The sequence below is a fragment of the Macaca nemestrina genome, chromosome 5, assembly GCF_043159975.1.
Source record: "Macaca nemestrina isolate mMacNem1 chromosome 5, mMacNem.hap1, whole genome shotgun sequence".
Lineage (NCBI taxonomy): Eukaryota > Metazoa > Chordata > Mammalia > Primates > Cercopithecidae > Macaca > Macaca nemestrina.
The window spans coordinates 116,946,856-116,962,668 of NC_092129.1; the positions used below are offsets into that span (position 1 = coordinate 116,946,856).

Sequence of the window (15,813 nt, forward strand, 5' to 3'; positions counted from 1 at the left end):
ATATGGAATTAGAGGATCCTAGTAAATACCATGAGATAATTTCTATTAAATGAGAAACAATCAAAGAACTCTACGGCTGCATATCAAAGTTTAAAACTATGTTTGAACTGCTTGTTTTCTCAGGAAACCAGTATGTTAGCACAATAAAGAAACAGATATTTTTAGTTGTATTTTTTTTCCTGACCTACAGAAAAACACCCACTAGCTTCAGGTGTTTAGCAAGGGTGGTAAAGAGCCAGAAGACAGAGATAGAACTTAACACATTTAGACTCAAATCTAGCTGACTGAACCAACATCAGGTGCTACAAATAAAAATACCAAAAAAAAAAAAAAAGTTAAATTGTGTATTTTTCAGGCATGGTATCAACAGACTACAAATGTCACATTTTTAAAGAAAGCTAATCAAACAAGAGATGGGGATGTGTGAATCACGAAACTAAGCAGCAACACAAAGGAAAATAAGCCTAGAAAGAAAAGTCACTATATTTTAGAATAATATTGTCAGACTGAAAGTTGGTTTCTCTATTAAAGAACAAGATTTTCTACCAAAGGAATGATTAAGTTTGCCAGTGAATATAAGAAAGAACACAGGTTCGGTGTTGATGAAAAGGCATTGCACAGGAAAAGGAGATGTCAACATTGTATCACACCATTTTTCAGGTTGAATTTGGATTCAATTTCAGAAAACATCAACTATGGATTTTCATCCTGACAAACCTAATATTTAATATTTTCTAAACCAACAAGACACAGGAATATTTACCTTTTCAAAGAAAAATATCTTACTATAATGCTTTCAAGGCACTAGCCTTATTAGATTTCTGGATAACTAAATTGATACGTTTTAGATTCTTGTATCTGTTAGGGCTTATATATCAGAAGAACTTTTGAAATTCCTTACAACTAATAATTATAGCATTCTGTATTTGAAGATCTTATTTAGCCTAAAACCATTTCCTTCTTATTTGATATTTTCAGCACCAAATAATTCCTAAGGAACAGTTGTGAAATAGCTGTAAGTGGGTGTAGCAACATTCATCTATCTAAAGTAAATTCATAAAGATTACTGTATCAAAATGTTAAGGGTGTAATGCATTGAAACCACATAAATAGCTTGAAAATTTAGGTCCTGTTCACTGTGCTGCACTTTTCCTTAATAATTTTCATGTTATAGAATTGATAATTCCATAATATTTATCTTAATTCTTAAGATACTGAACTTTATTAGCAATTGATATTAAGTATAGCAATCAATTTGAAACGTTCTTTCCATTTTATTAATTATAGGACACTGATTTTATTCTGTATTGTTCTGGAACTCCTTATACCTACTACCTCTAACCATTATTACTCTGACACCAACTTTCATTCTTTGTTTTTAATGTAGATATCACCTTACGTCTCTTCTATCTTATTATTGTATTGATAATTGAAAAAAACTTTCATGGCTTCAACTATCACTTTTATGCAGTTGATCACCAAATGTGTATTTATAGATTTGACTCCTCTAATAAAATCCAAGTTCTCATTTTATTTTTTCCACTTGGGGGCTATACTTGTCTAAATATTAATATGTCAAAAATACTCACAAATGTGTGTTGAATAAACCTAATCTCAATCCCTCCATTCTCTCTCGCATCCCAGTCAGTTAGGGAATCCTATCAATTCTAGCCTCAGACAGAGTCTCAAATTCATACCCACATGTCAGTTCCTATTCTTACCACCAGCAATTCCTGTCTTCATTGTCTCCCACATGAATTACTATTAAAAGCCTTCTCTCTACATTTGGACTCACTATGTTGATGGTGCTTCCCAATTTCAATCAATTCCATTTTCTCATCTTACACATGTTTTCCCAAAGCACAACTCTTACCAGGTAAAGATTCAGTGACTGCCTATTATCTTTAGAATTCAGAACCATGTATCAACCTGCCTTTCCAATTTTATTTTACTTCCTTCACTTCTATACATATGTGCTTTTATTAAAATAGATCACTTTTCCCCCAAGCACAATTTCAACTTTGACATCTCTATATCATCTTTGCTAATAGAATGTTCTGGACTGTAACCATCTATTTGCTACCTGCTCTTCTTTATGTTGACTTATCAACAATTCAGTCATTCTTCAAAGTCTACATTAAATGCTTCCTTCTCTAAGAAGTTTTTCTTGATCCTTACACAGAACAACATCTCCGGGAATAAAGTACTAACATTTGGCTTATATGACACATATCAAAGTGTATTTGATGTTTATTTATTGATGTAATTCTTTACTGTCTACAACTAGACTGCAATTTACTTGCAGGCTAGAAGATTAGTCATTTATTTTAATGACCTGAATCACTTAGCAAAGGCTTTGCTTATAGTAAGAGAAAAATTCTTTTTGTCTGTACTTGAACATAGTCAATGGGTGAGTAACATTGACACATCACTGATCTTCCTTGAATTCAGTTCAATGAATGCAATTCTAGTTCTAGGTTCTAAACTAACACAATTTCTAAAGAATAGGATATTCTTATCAATAAAAGGAAATGTAACATGCTACATGAAGCTATTGTGAAAAATATTTAAAAAACTGAAAACGTAACAAAAACTATAAATCATCACTGTAACTTTGGACAAATCGTTAGAACAATATAGTCCCATTCCCTTGCCTTGTCATTCTAATCATGTCAGATCTCATACACTCCATTTTGTATTTGGAACTGCAAACAGCTAGTCCTCAAAATAATGTACTTTTATCCTTTTCAGGGCTTCACGTTATTTGTTTTATGCTACTATCTCAAAAGAAATCCAAATACTTTGAAGCCATGAGTTTAAATTTATCATTTGAGTATATTTTATACTGTATTTAATGTAAAAATGTTAAAGGAATGAACAGTATCAAGAAAGAGAGTGGTTAGCAAAGCACAGAGGATGTGAAGGATGAAAAATGGGAGGAGATTTATTCAGCAATTAAGAGTTTCCTTTCAAATAGGAGTTTCAGGAAAATAATAAGAGAAATAGGACTGCAAGGTACTTAAGGAAAAATGTTTAGAGGAAACGTATAGAAAGCAAGTTGAAGTAAATCTTCAAATAATATTTTCACTGAAAAATAACTTTCTGTCTTGTTGAAAAAATAACCTTTTAAAACTGTTTCATATTAAATAATATAAAGATATGGCCCTCCAGACCTAATTGATACTTATACATTTTTTAAATTACTGATATATTGAAAAAGTCACATGCTTTTCCTAAAACAAAACCACTTACCTATGCAGACAGTTAAAACATTTCAAATATAATTTTTTTAAAAAGAGGCATATTGAAAATTGAAATCTTTCATAGACATTCATTCATTCATTTATACAGTAATTATATAAACTAGTAGAGCGTTTAGTCTTTAGTAAATGTTCATTAACTCATGTGTTACAACTTTCATGTGTCTATTTTAAATGTCATATATGTATTTAAAAATGAAAACTAAATATTCTATTGAAGCTTGATTATTTTATAAATTCATTGGTTTGAAATCCTTGTTTGTAGATTATTTTCTTCCAAACCTCTGTTAAACATTTTGAGATCATAAATCTTTTAAGAAACAGATCAAAGCTATGAACATTCTCCCTACAAAAATGTACATGCACGCATATATATCAAAATGTTCATAGAATTTTTTTATCATATAAGAGCACTTCACTTATCAAAAGCTGATACAGATGGGGACATTTTTCAGAAAAAAAGAAGCTTCAAACTTTTTCATTTGAACTATTTTTGAAGAAAGTCTTTCTAAAATATGTCACTCCTTTTTCTGAGATTTTAATCAGATTCTAGGAACTTTTATCTTGATGAATTAAGGCCATGCTTTTAAATATGAATTATTGTCCTAAGTCTTAGAACTAATGCTCTCAAACGTGAGACATGAGTTGTCATTTCTATAGGAAATGACAATAAGGAAAAAGTATTTCTTTGTTATTATTGTTCCAGCATTTCATCTATTCTATTTGCTATATATGTGCCTCTAATAGCACTGCTTCTGCTTCAAACTCATTCTATTTAATCCAGTAACTAGAAAACAGAAATGCTAAAACTATATTTAAAGTTGAAATAAAATAATCTACTGGTTCTGAGAGTCTTTTATTAAATTGCATGGTTTTTTTGGCATTTATATTGGACTGTTCAACTCTTTCTTCCTTCAGGAGTTTACTATCTATAGTCCAGAAAAGTGACTATATATCTATAGTCCAGAAAAGTAGCCATACATATAGACTTTATGAAAAAATAATTTATAATCTCTCTAAAATACATTATGATTTTTGAAGTTCTTTAAGTAATCTTAATCCAACACATTCTAAAGAAAATGGCCATAAGGAACAAACTTTCTTAGTTACTTAGTCTCTATTCATTTCTCACATGCTGTGTACATGCCTGTGTTCCTGCATACATGTCTGCTCAGTATAATGAGCAGACTGTTGGATAATTAATCTTTGGACTTAGAATGTAAGACAGAATGAGGGCCAACTCACATGTTTCACAACTTTCTACTGTAAAATAGTCTCTATTCATGTCCATGCTCAAAAACATTGGAAATATGAGACATAACATTATAATGTTTTACATATATAGTATCAAATTGGGTAACATAAAAAGTATTAATAGTAAGAGATCATTATTCATATTACTTAATTTGATACTAGTGTATGCAATTTGGAAAACTCCTGAATACTATGGAGCATAACTCTCAGTTCTAGTCACCAAACTACAGTGTCAGTCAGTCCCTGAGCTAACATTTGAGGAAATCAACAATAACTAAGATGTCTTTTGGGTAGTCCGTATAAACAATGTTTATAATTTTTACTCACAGAACATAACTTTTAATATGGATAAGTGTTGCTATATAAACAATCAGAAGGCAGAACAATCACACTATCCTCAGGCAAGATGGACAACGATATAGGACGATATTGACTTTATTTGCAGCATTCGATTGCTTTGAGTTATGCTTAATATACCTCTTAAAGTTGAATCACATTTAAGGGAAGAAGGCAAACCTAGATAACATAATCTTATTGTGAAAAAAATACACAATATTTTCAAATATACAAACTTGGTAAGTCAAAGAAAAGTAAAGATGAATAAATGATTGCAATTTATGGACATTTGTGAAATTTTTATATCAAGTAATACTAGTGCTATAGAGAATGTGATATGCTGTGATTCTGAAACATAAATCCAAATTTAAGTTTAAATCCAATTTAAGTTTGCTAGACTCTGTGATTGGCTTTTTTATAGTTTTTTTTTTTCTAAACACATTCTGCACAAATGCCATGTATTGATCTGAACATCCTTTTAATTAGCAATACCTTTTAGAAGTAGACATTAACATTTACAAAAAGAAGCAGAAAACAATAGTTCTTTGTTTTTCTATCTCATTTTAACTCATAAACTACTTTACAATTGTCCAATCTGCCCCAAGACCCTTCATAACTCATTTCCTTCCCTTGGGAAAGTGGTTCTGACTTGGGTGACTAGCATCCCTGGAATCTTGCTAGGTTCCTTCCATGTGCCTTAAAACTCATAGCTGTGATTGCTAAACCTTTTCCACAGACGTGATATACCTTTCCAACAAACTTTCTTTCCTTTATCTGCCCAGTCACTTTTATAATGGACATTGAATTGGGAATTTCTCTGATTTCTGAATTCACCTTTCAACAAAGATACCACCTTTGGTCTCTTTTTACTCTAATTGTCCATAAGAAGAAATAGCTTCCTCCATTACTGAACTGGCACAAGCTGCTGGACACCCACTCTGGAGAAAAGTGTAGGCCCTCCAACAGGCTCAGAAGATACATTAAGATGTTAAACTCACTGATAAGGCCTGTGCTGGATGAAGAGGATACATGGGCTCCAAAACGTCTCCAGACCTTTGAAGTATCCATTATATAGACTTTCCTCAAATGAAGAATATTATCAGTAGTTAACTGTAACCTATTGTAATCTGAGGTCACCCTGGTGAAGATATCCCAGGATAAAATGAGTCCCTGCAGGACTTAGGTACCTTCAGAAGAAATTAAGTATAAAATGAACCACCAAAAGCCTTAATCATAAAAAAAAATTATGTTCTCTACCAGTTGAACTTCCCTAGTTAATTGCCCCACCAAAGTTAGTCTCTTCCTAATCCAGAAACTAAAGCATAATTATCTGTGAATATGAATATAGGGCAACATATGTTTATTTAAACACATTACTATCTATAGTTCAGTGGTTTTTATGTTAAGAGTATTAAAGTATGACAAATGAAAGAAAATAATTCTGAATCACAGTAACATTATCAGAAGAAGCTTTAAAGAAATGAGAATACTGTAAGCTTATGTTAATTCAATGTGTATCATTAAGAAGACTATTTCTTGGCTCTTGTTAATTTTTAACCACAAAGAGTAATGTGTCATTTGGTTAATATAATGGTTGTTGCATTACAGAGTCCACTACAGAGGGACCTGAGAGATCCACTGTGTACTGGAAGATATTCAGAAAAACTGCAGTGGCAGCAGTTGCACCATCATCTTAACCCTGGAAGGTATTCTCAATGTTCCACCACACACAGATTCAGCACCTGCCTGGGACAACCAGTGCGAAAGTAACTCGGCATCCTCAAGAACAATGTATGGAAGAGCATAAAGACTAACATGTTGTTTTCAAAATAACTAGTGTGTATACACACACATACACATTCATAACTAGATTGGATAGCAATGAGCATTTGGCAGAATGAAAAAATAAATACATATTATCCTACATATACACGTGAAGACACACACAAATAGGCCTACAAGCAGTCATACAAATGCATGAAGATAAATACAAATATATGTGTGTGTGTGTATATATATATGTGTGTGTGTATATATATATAATGCAATGTTTTTAGGCCTATCTAAAAGTCAGACACCAAGTATTCGAAATATATTTGCTCACATGTACTTAAACATATGAATAATGAATATTATACTTGGAAACGTATGGTGCAGATACTTGCAAATTTTTTTATTTCAGAAAGTTTTTTGGGGAAAATCCTATTTCTTACCTACATTTCCAGTCATTAAGTATGAATTCTGAAAGTCCATCATCCCCATTCCAACAATGTGTATAAAATCTTCAATCACCTGCATTAACTCTATTGACCCTGGATAAATCTAGAAAAAATAAGCAAAGGTTACGTGGAATAAAAAATCAATACATACAATGGCATATATAACTGAAATTTTTTAAGCCTACATGAAATCACAAATGAGCTTTTTTTACTTCAAAAAAACCTACAGCTGCCTATAGTTGTATTTTTTAAATTAACAGTTGAGAATGACATCAGATGTCACATGGGAGGAACTTTGGAAGTAATATGATATAATGATTAATCCCTCATAAATCTAAGGGAACTCAAAATATCTAACAGACTGTCTCCTCAGAAAATACATGACTTTTCTTTTGATGAACTCTTTCCATCACTTAAATATAACAAAAACATAGAACACTGAAATTGGGCTCTTTACATGTTTAACTTTGCAACTACATGAGGAACACAAGAGGAAAAACAGTTAATATTGCCACCATGAAGATATTTACAAACTATTAAGTTATTGCATAATAATAAATATCTTGAGAGAAACATTTATTGTTTAATAATTATAATGTCCACCGTAAGAATAATGGTAATAATTTTAACATTACAATAATATTAATAGCTCTAGTGAATGTGCTTTACATGAACAAATACAAAACACACCTATGGGATTATTATTCATATTTTAGGAAAGAAGAAGAAAGACCTCAAGAAGGTTAAACAGCATACCTAAGGCTATATTGTATCTTTAATAGTGGCTGAGCAATACCTACCTATCTAACTGTCCATCTATGCATCTATCCATTTATCCATCTACCTACCTATCTACCTACCTACCTACAGGACCATCTACCTACAGGACCATCTGCCTCCATGGCCCGTGTGTTTCTTTCAACATCATGGCACCTCACACAGTACAAATGGACGAGTGTTTTTTTTATTTGGCAACCATGATTGTGGCAATAGTTCACAGTGTTTGGGACATAAAGGCTATTGAAAATGTCACATGCACGTGTATAACCCATAAAGCTTATAAAGTCAGCCTGCATTACATAACCACTTTAGAGGAGAAAATCTTTCGAAGTCAAGCTAATTTCTTGTGTCCATTCAGCACCACTGCATTTTCTAGCCATGAAAATTAAGTGGATTAGAGAGTTCTAGCTGCTTTGTAATCGCAAAGACTAGTGCAGAAGACAAAAAGGAATTCTGAATAGCAGAAAAGCATATAGTCAGAGCTGAAAGTGACAGCAGGCATATGTGTATTTCAAAGGGCCTTGCGGTTGTGCCTGTCTAAAAATCAGACAGTATCCACAGTATATTTACTCACATATACTTGAAGACATGAATGACGCATATTAACTTAGACATGTATAGCTGAGTTAGTTCCAACTTTTAATTGTAGAAAGATTTGGGGGATAAAACCTATCGCTTAGCTTCACTTTCAGTCATTAAACACAAATTTCGAAAGTCCATCATCCCACTTCCAAGAATGTGCCTAAGATTTTTGTTATCGCCAAGGCTTCCTGCTACTGCTGTATTTTCCCCTTATCTTTGTATAGGTGTGTATGTATATGAGTATGTGTAGTGGAAGGATGAATACAAATTAAAATAAGAGGCTTATTTTTTTCTGTTGAAAATATGGGAAGAGGCTCTCCCTCCCTCAACCCCACTCTCTTCTCCCTTTTCTTAGAGCATTTACTTTTGGAAACCTAGTAACTGTAAGCACTTTTTCTCTTTGAAATGCATATCAATTTATTTAAAAGCTAAATAGTCTCCTACAGCTTAAAGATCCAGGAATGTATCTTTGAAAGGTAAATATACAGAAAGATAGTGCCCCTCTTTCTCAGTTTCTGTAAAAGGTAGAAGCCTAACTTCAGAGGCCTCTTGAATTTTGCTTCAAGTGGCAAAATTGCTTCCAGTCATAAAGATATAAGGAGGTGCCGGGCGCGGTGGCTCAAGCCTGTAATCCCAGCACTTTGGGAGGCCGAGACGGGCGGATCACGAGGTCAGGAGATCAAGACCATCCTGGCTAACATGGTGAAACCCCGTCTCTACTAAAAAATACAAAAAACTAGCCAGGCGAGGTGGCGGGTGCCTGTAGTCCCAGCTACTCGGGAGGCTGAGGCAGGAGAATGGCGTAAACCCAGAAGGCGGAGCTTGCAGTGAGCTGAGATCCGGCCACTGCACTCCAGCCTGGGCGACAGAGCGAGACTCCGTCTCAAAAAAAAAAAAAAAAAAAAAAAAAGATATAAGGAGGTTATTTTTTTCTTTGAATAAGGCCAATTAAGTAACAAGATGGTCACCACCAATTACCAAGTGAATTAAGAATGAACTATGTGAATTTAAGATGAACTATGTGTGACAAAGGGTGCTCTTAAGTCCTCTTCAGAACTAGTTACTATTTACCTTGAGGACACTGCTAGGCTGTGTAATAGGGTCTTTGTAATGTCAGCGGATTGCCTATGGTACACATTACATTCTGGTTTACTGCTTATTCAATAATGAATGTGTTTTCTTTCTCTTCTGCCTTGGTGGAGAGGTTTTTTAGGTTGACTAAAGATTCTGTTTATATTTCTCCAAGTGTAGTCAAATGTTATAGAGCAGGTTATAAAAGGTTGCCAAACTTTTTCTGTTTGCATATAGTAAATATTTTAGGCTTTGCAGGACATGAAGTCTCTGTTGTAAACTCAACTCTTTCCTTGTTGTACCAAAACAGCCATATATAGGTTATATGTAAATGAATGGGTGTGGCTATATTCCAAAATATGATTAACAAAATAAGCCTCAAGCTGGATTTGGCTCACTGGCTGCAGTTTGCTCACTCTTGCTCTAGAGACATACGAATTTTCAATGTAATAAAGGAATATCAAACATAATACATGACTAAAATGACTTGTCTTGACTAAACTGGACTTGTCAACTCCAGCCATATGGGTAGAGTGTAAAGCAGTGCTATATAGAAAGTAGTTTTTGTGTGTGTGTGTTTGCTTTTTTACTTTAGTATGCTACGTTTTTAGTAGAATGATTAATCTAAACATAGTTTTATCCTTCGTAACTGGAACTGATGGGTAACAACTTCCGAAATGACCGTTCAAAAGAGTAAATTTTGTTTGCAAAAAACTTCCGATGTCAATAGCCACCATTTTACTCAGCTCATTTTCCAAACGTACACAGAGTTCTGTTTTATATTTACTTTTGTTAAGGTTATTACTCAAAAATAAGGAGACCCACAAATATTATCTTTGATAGATTTTAAACAGTACCTATTTCCACAAAGTTCACCCTTTGTGCCACAAACTCAATAGACCCATTCACCACCTGGCTGCATTTATGACACCACCTTTTAGTAAAAGCTACAGAACAGGGTTGTTTGTGTTTTTTCAGTTTCAAATCGTTATTTCAAAAACAGTATTAAGGATCATTATTATTGGAAAAAATACTTTAAACATAAGAATATAGCTAACTCAAAATCTCAAGGAAATAGATGGTTTATGAATTCAGGATTTTTCATTGACAAGAAGTTCTGCCACCATTCATTATTTGTTAAAGTTAGGACCTCACAGTAAATAACAGCATCTGATGAATTGCACTCTTGTTTTAAATAGGATATTATATATTTCTTCTAAATATATCCATAATTAATAGTCTCTAGCATTCTAGAAAGATGTACTTAGCCTCTGCAGCTGTATTCTAAGGAAAGACACCATCTTCTTACAGTGAGTGAATGAGGCTGTCCTCTAGAAGAAAGTCAAGGACAAATATGTAACTCGAATTGGTAGAAAAAAATAGATTTAAAGTATTAAAATAAGAGTTTTTTTTTTTTTTTTCTGGCTATGCCCAGATGCATGAAATTTATACCTAATAATGAGGTAGACCCACACTGGACTATTTTTAGAGCTCCTGTCATAACAGGATAAAGGGCATACTTTACTCCTGAAGACCCAGAACATGATTATAAAGGGAAAACCTGAACCTCAGTAAATGTTCATTCTTTTTTTTTTTTCAAGATTATCTTATTTTTAACAAGAGTCAAGTAGAAAAACTAAAGAAGTTTGACATCCAGTTAAATTACATTTAGATAGAATTTTTAGAACCATATTTTTTCCCTCTTTCTAGACTTCTAACCCACTTTTCCTGTAATTCGGAGGAAAAAAAAATTAGTCACTGTATATCAGTTAGGATACCACAAATGGTATTGCAAAGCATTTATAAACAATACCTTAACCAATAAGGCCACTTGCTACACTGATAAAGCATAGCAGGAAGATTTTTAAAAATCATAACATAATTTTTGGTGAGGCCTGATTTTAACAGTTCTTGGCTTTGAATAAAAATTAATCGCTCTGTCTATGATCCATATTATATGCAACATTGTAGTAAATGCAAATGGTTTTACTAGTCAAAGCTCTATACTTTCATTTGAAATATGTACTTTTAGATGTGCTGTTTTTCTCATGGTCTACAGACAAAAAAGGAACTTATTGGTTAGGCATATAATTATTACACATTAAATCCTTAAAGTTTTAAGTTGCTTAAACTAGCTCAGCTTTTTTTCACATGAATAGACATTCCTTCCAGACTGATAAGGTAAAGATCATTTGTCTCCTCAAAAATTACTAGGATATAACCTAGACTGACTTAAAAATATCTTATTTTCCTGAAATAGCAAGCCATTAATTTAGTCACATATTTTATACACTTCGTTTCGCCAGCTTCATTTTAAGTTCTGAAATAACCCCAACCTTACCTGTTGTGCATCTTCCCATTTTTCCTTGTTTTCTTCATCTAGAAGGTTGCTAACTATTTGAAAGAAGTTCTGTAAATTAAATTAGATAAAAGATTTAATATTACATGAGAGAATTATACTTTCTAATAACATCCATTTGGGTTGACTACATGGTAAAGGTATAAAAACTTTGCAATATTGCTTTATGACCCTAACATAGTATTCTAGAAGATCTCTGAGGATCCTTTTTCAGCACCATAATTCCAGGATTTTCATATACGTTCATTTTTTTGTACTCTCAGAGGAGGTCAGTATAGAGAAAACACTTTCACTCACAATTATTTGTTCCATTATGGTTTCTATATTCCACTCTGTAATGTCATTGTGTAATTATTCCATACAAGTAAGTTTGATCCTGTCTGTAATGAAAGTCATCTGTGACCAGGCATGGTGGCTCATGCCTGTAATCCCAGCACTTTGGGAGGCCGAGGTGGGCGGGTCATGAAGTCAGGAGATGGAGACCATCCTGGCTAATACAGTGAAACCCTGTCTCTACTAAAAATCCAAAATAAATAAATAAATAAATAAATAAATAAATAAATAAATAAATAAATAAATAAGTTAGCTGGGTGTGGTGGCGGCACCTCTAGTCCCAGCTACTCGGGAGGTTGAAGCAGGAGAATGGCGTGAACCCAGGAGGTGGAGCTTGCGGTGAGCCAAGATTGCGCCACTGGACTCCAGCCTGGGCTATAGAGCGAGATTCCGTCTCCAAAAAAAAAAAAAAAAAGAAAAAAAAAGAAAAGAAAAGAAAAGAAAGAAAGTAATCTGTATTTGTTTCATTACAAGTTATCCTGTTAATTGTGAGTCGTGGTTGTTACTTGCAATGTTGTTTCAAAGAACACCCTAGTAAAAGTATAGGCAAAGTGGAGGAAAGACAAGCTCCCCTCAGTTGAAATCTTGACTCTGCCCTTCCTGCTCATTGTACTTTTACAACTACCAATTGCAAATATTAAATGAAATTTTCTAAGTTCCTGGAATATCACATATGCTAAGAGCACAATAAATCTTAGCTATTTTCAAATTATTACTCTTTACTCCTCTGCTTTTTGCCAGCAAGCCAACATGGGAGAATGAATAGACATGTAACATCCTTGCCATCATTCTTGTCTCTAACTGTGGAAGACCTATTGGCTTTATTTTCACCTAGCAGTACCCAGTGGTTTTTGGTTTTTCCCTTTCCTTGCAGGAAGGTCATTTTGATGTTCACATTCCATTCACACTGACAGAGAGCCGGGCTCTGTTCAGTTCTGTTTTGCAAGTGCGCATTTCACACGTGAAGGATTTTTACCAGAGAGAGACTTTTCTGTCCTTTCACACTACACTGTGCCATCAAGACACAGGAACTAGGAGAGAACAACCAGTGTGCCTTTGAAGGCAAGCTGTGACTTGGGGTCACAGGAGACCTGAGAAGTGTAAAGGGAAGGCATGGTGTTTATCTTAAGTTGCATAGGCAGTAGTGGCTTGGCTGTGTTCTCAGAAGTCATCTCTTCTGACTGTGTGTAGGTTAGCAGTAACACTGCTTCATACTGATACATTAACTTGGACCAGGACCAGGACTCCCTTGAGGGCAGAAATAATCATAACCTGTTAAACTCATCAGTCTTCCTCCCTATCCAGCTTCTCAAAACAGACATTTGCACTAATTTCAAAGAAACTCACCTGGGTGTTATTAAATTAAAAACAAAGCTGCCTCATTTCCTCTTGTGGTTTGAAGCTGTTAGTATCTATATTTAATTGCCCTATTTGTGCTATTTATTTTAATAGTTCCTGGCAATCACATGGTTGAAACACGGTTTGAGTCATAACCTCTATAAAAGTTACAGATTATTTTATGCAACTCTTAAAAAAGCCTGCAAGTCTGTTTTAGACCCGTTTTTCAATTCATTTAACCTTTTTGTACTACCAGCCATTTTTTTTCCACTTAAAATTTCCTGCTTGAAGTGTTAACATTTGAAGGGCTTAGTCCATTGAGCTGTAACTCTACCTATGGTCAGAAAGAATTAACCTTCAGAGTTCTCCAATTGCCTATGGTTGGTTAACTCAGTAGGGGACATGGTGCTAATGAGGCAAAAGTTGCAGGTTTTATCCCTGTACATGCCAGTTAGCTGTGCTGAGGTCCATGACCTCGGTCTGCATTCTAACCCCTGCCAGCTTTCATACAAAATGCATGCTGCTGCTAACAACAGACACCAAGAGAACAGGAAGCAATTTGTGCAACTGCATCTCCATTTCTGGAAAAAAAAAATTTTTTTTCACAAAGCATGTTTTGCTGACAGTGGGTCGGTGACTCCTTGCTGTACATGAAGGCCATTGCATACACAAAATTCCTTGATGAAAACAATAAATTCAGAGTTCAGTTCTTTTTTTAAATCACCGAAGGGCACACATAAAAAACACAAATTATTAAAATATATGTTGAGCCAACCAAACATAGCATTTTGTACTATTCTTCAAGCATTTTGTACTATTCTTCAAGGCCAACAAATGTGGCTTTACTAAATCAGAGTGGGAAGGCAGTACAGAATAAAGTTATTTGTTCTCACTATTGATTAGACTTTGGAATAATCAGTAGTAGTGCCCTGACTAATGAAATCCATGTAGGGGTACAGTGAGCTAAGTCTGAATATCTCAAGCAGTGGGGCAACATTTATGGAAGACTAAGTCTTTCTTGATCATCAGTGTATCCTCAGTGCATATGACTTGCTCATAGCAGATATTTAATAAAGTCCTACATTTAAAACAAAATTTAAGTTGCAAAGTCAGTACATCTCAGCTTGTTTCTTTTTTCTTTATTTTTCCAACTTTACTTTTAGATTCAGGGGATACATGTACAGGTGTGTTACCTGGTTTTATTGTGTGATGCTGAGGTTTGGAGTATGAATGATTCCATCACCTAGGTACTAAGTACAGTACCCACTAGTTAGGTTTGTAGCCCCTTCCCTTCTCCTTCCCTCCCTCCCCACTCTATTAGTCCCCAGTATCTATTTTTGCCATTTTTATGTGCATGAGTACACAATATTTAGCTCCCACTTATAAGTGAGAACATGCAGTATTTGGTTTTCTGTTCCTGCATTAATTTGCTTAGGATAATGGCCTCCAGCTGCATCCATGTTGCTGCACAGGGCATGATTTCATTCTTTTTAATGGCTGCATAATATTCCATAGTGTACATGTACCACATTTTGCACCTCAGCTTTCCTAAAAATATTTAGCACCATTTCTTTCAGCTGGCCTTGCTCTAACTTGTCTCACACATATATAAAATATTATATATATACACACACACACACACACATATTATATATATACACACATACTAATACATACTGAATATATATTCACTTTGACATTTACTAAACTATCAGACTGATAAATAGAACCAAACCTAACAGAACAGCTCTTTGAAGAGGTGACTCATGACATTTCAGGCCGCATGACTGAATTTTTCAAAGTGTGAAGCTCCTTCTGTGGTAGCAGAGCCACTACTTGCTAGTGTTCTTTTAAAACTCCATTAATGGTGATAATCGCTCTTTTGATGATTTACGGATTAGGTCACTTATGTCAATCCCTAAAATAAAAAGGTCAACATCTTACAGTAGGTTTTGCCTCATTTTTTTGCTTTTTTTGTTTTTTGATTTTTTTTTTTCAGTCACCCCTGATCTCCATGACCTAGACTGATTTGAAAAACTGAGTGTCCTTGGAAGAATCTGAGCTGTTTGGAGTTTGAATGAGGCAGACCCCGTTTAACATTTTCCCCATCAATTATTAACTGTATTGTTATGGGCAGATGTTGCCCACCTATGCTTTATTTCTTGAATCTGTAATACAGGAGTAATAATAGCTACCTAGCAGAGCTATTGTGAAGCTTGGAGTTAATTCTTAACACAGTATCTGATGCATGGCAAGTGCTCGATATATGGTAACTTTATGA

At 34.2% G+C, this 15,813-nt stretch overlaps 1 protein-coding gene across 4 annotated transcripts in view; it reads right to left on the reverse strand.

Moving 5' to 3' along the window:
* LOC105479493 (adhesion G protein-coupled receptor B3) overlaps positions 1-15,813 on the reverse strand; it is a 735,858-nt gene that overhangs the window by 361,215 nt on the left and 358,830 nt on the right. For all 4 annotated transcript variants that reach the window (XM_071095963.1, XM_011737487.3, XM_071095965.1 and 1 more), the window contains 2 exons: positions 11,844-11,912; positions 7,064-7,172 (listed from right to left, as the gene is read on the reverse strand). In XM_071095963.1, coding sequence (XP_070952064.1) covers positions 7,064-7,172; positions 11,844-11,912 — 178 coding nt within the window. The remainder of the gene's footprint in view (positions 1-7,063; positions 7,173-11,843; positions 11,913-15,813) is intronic.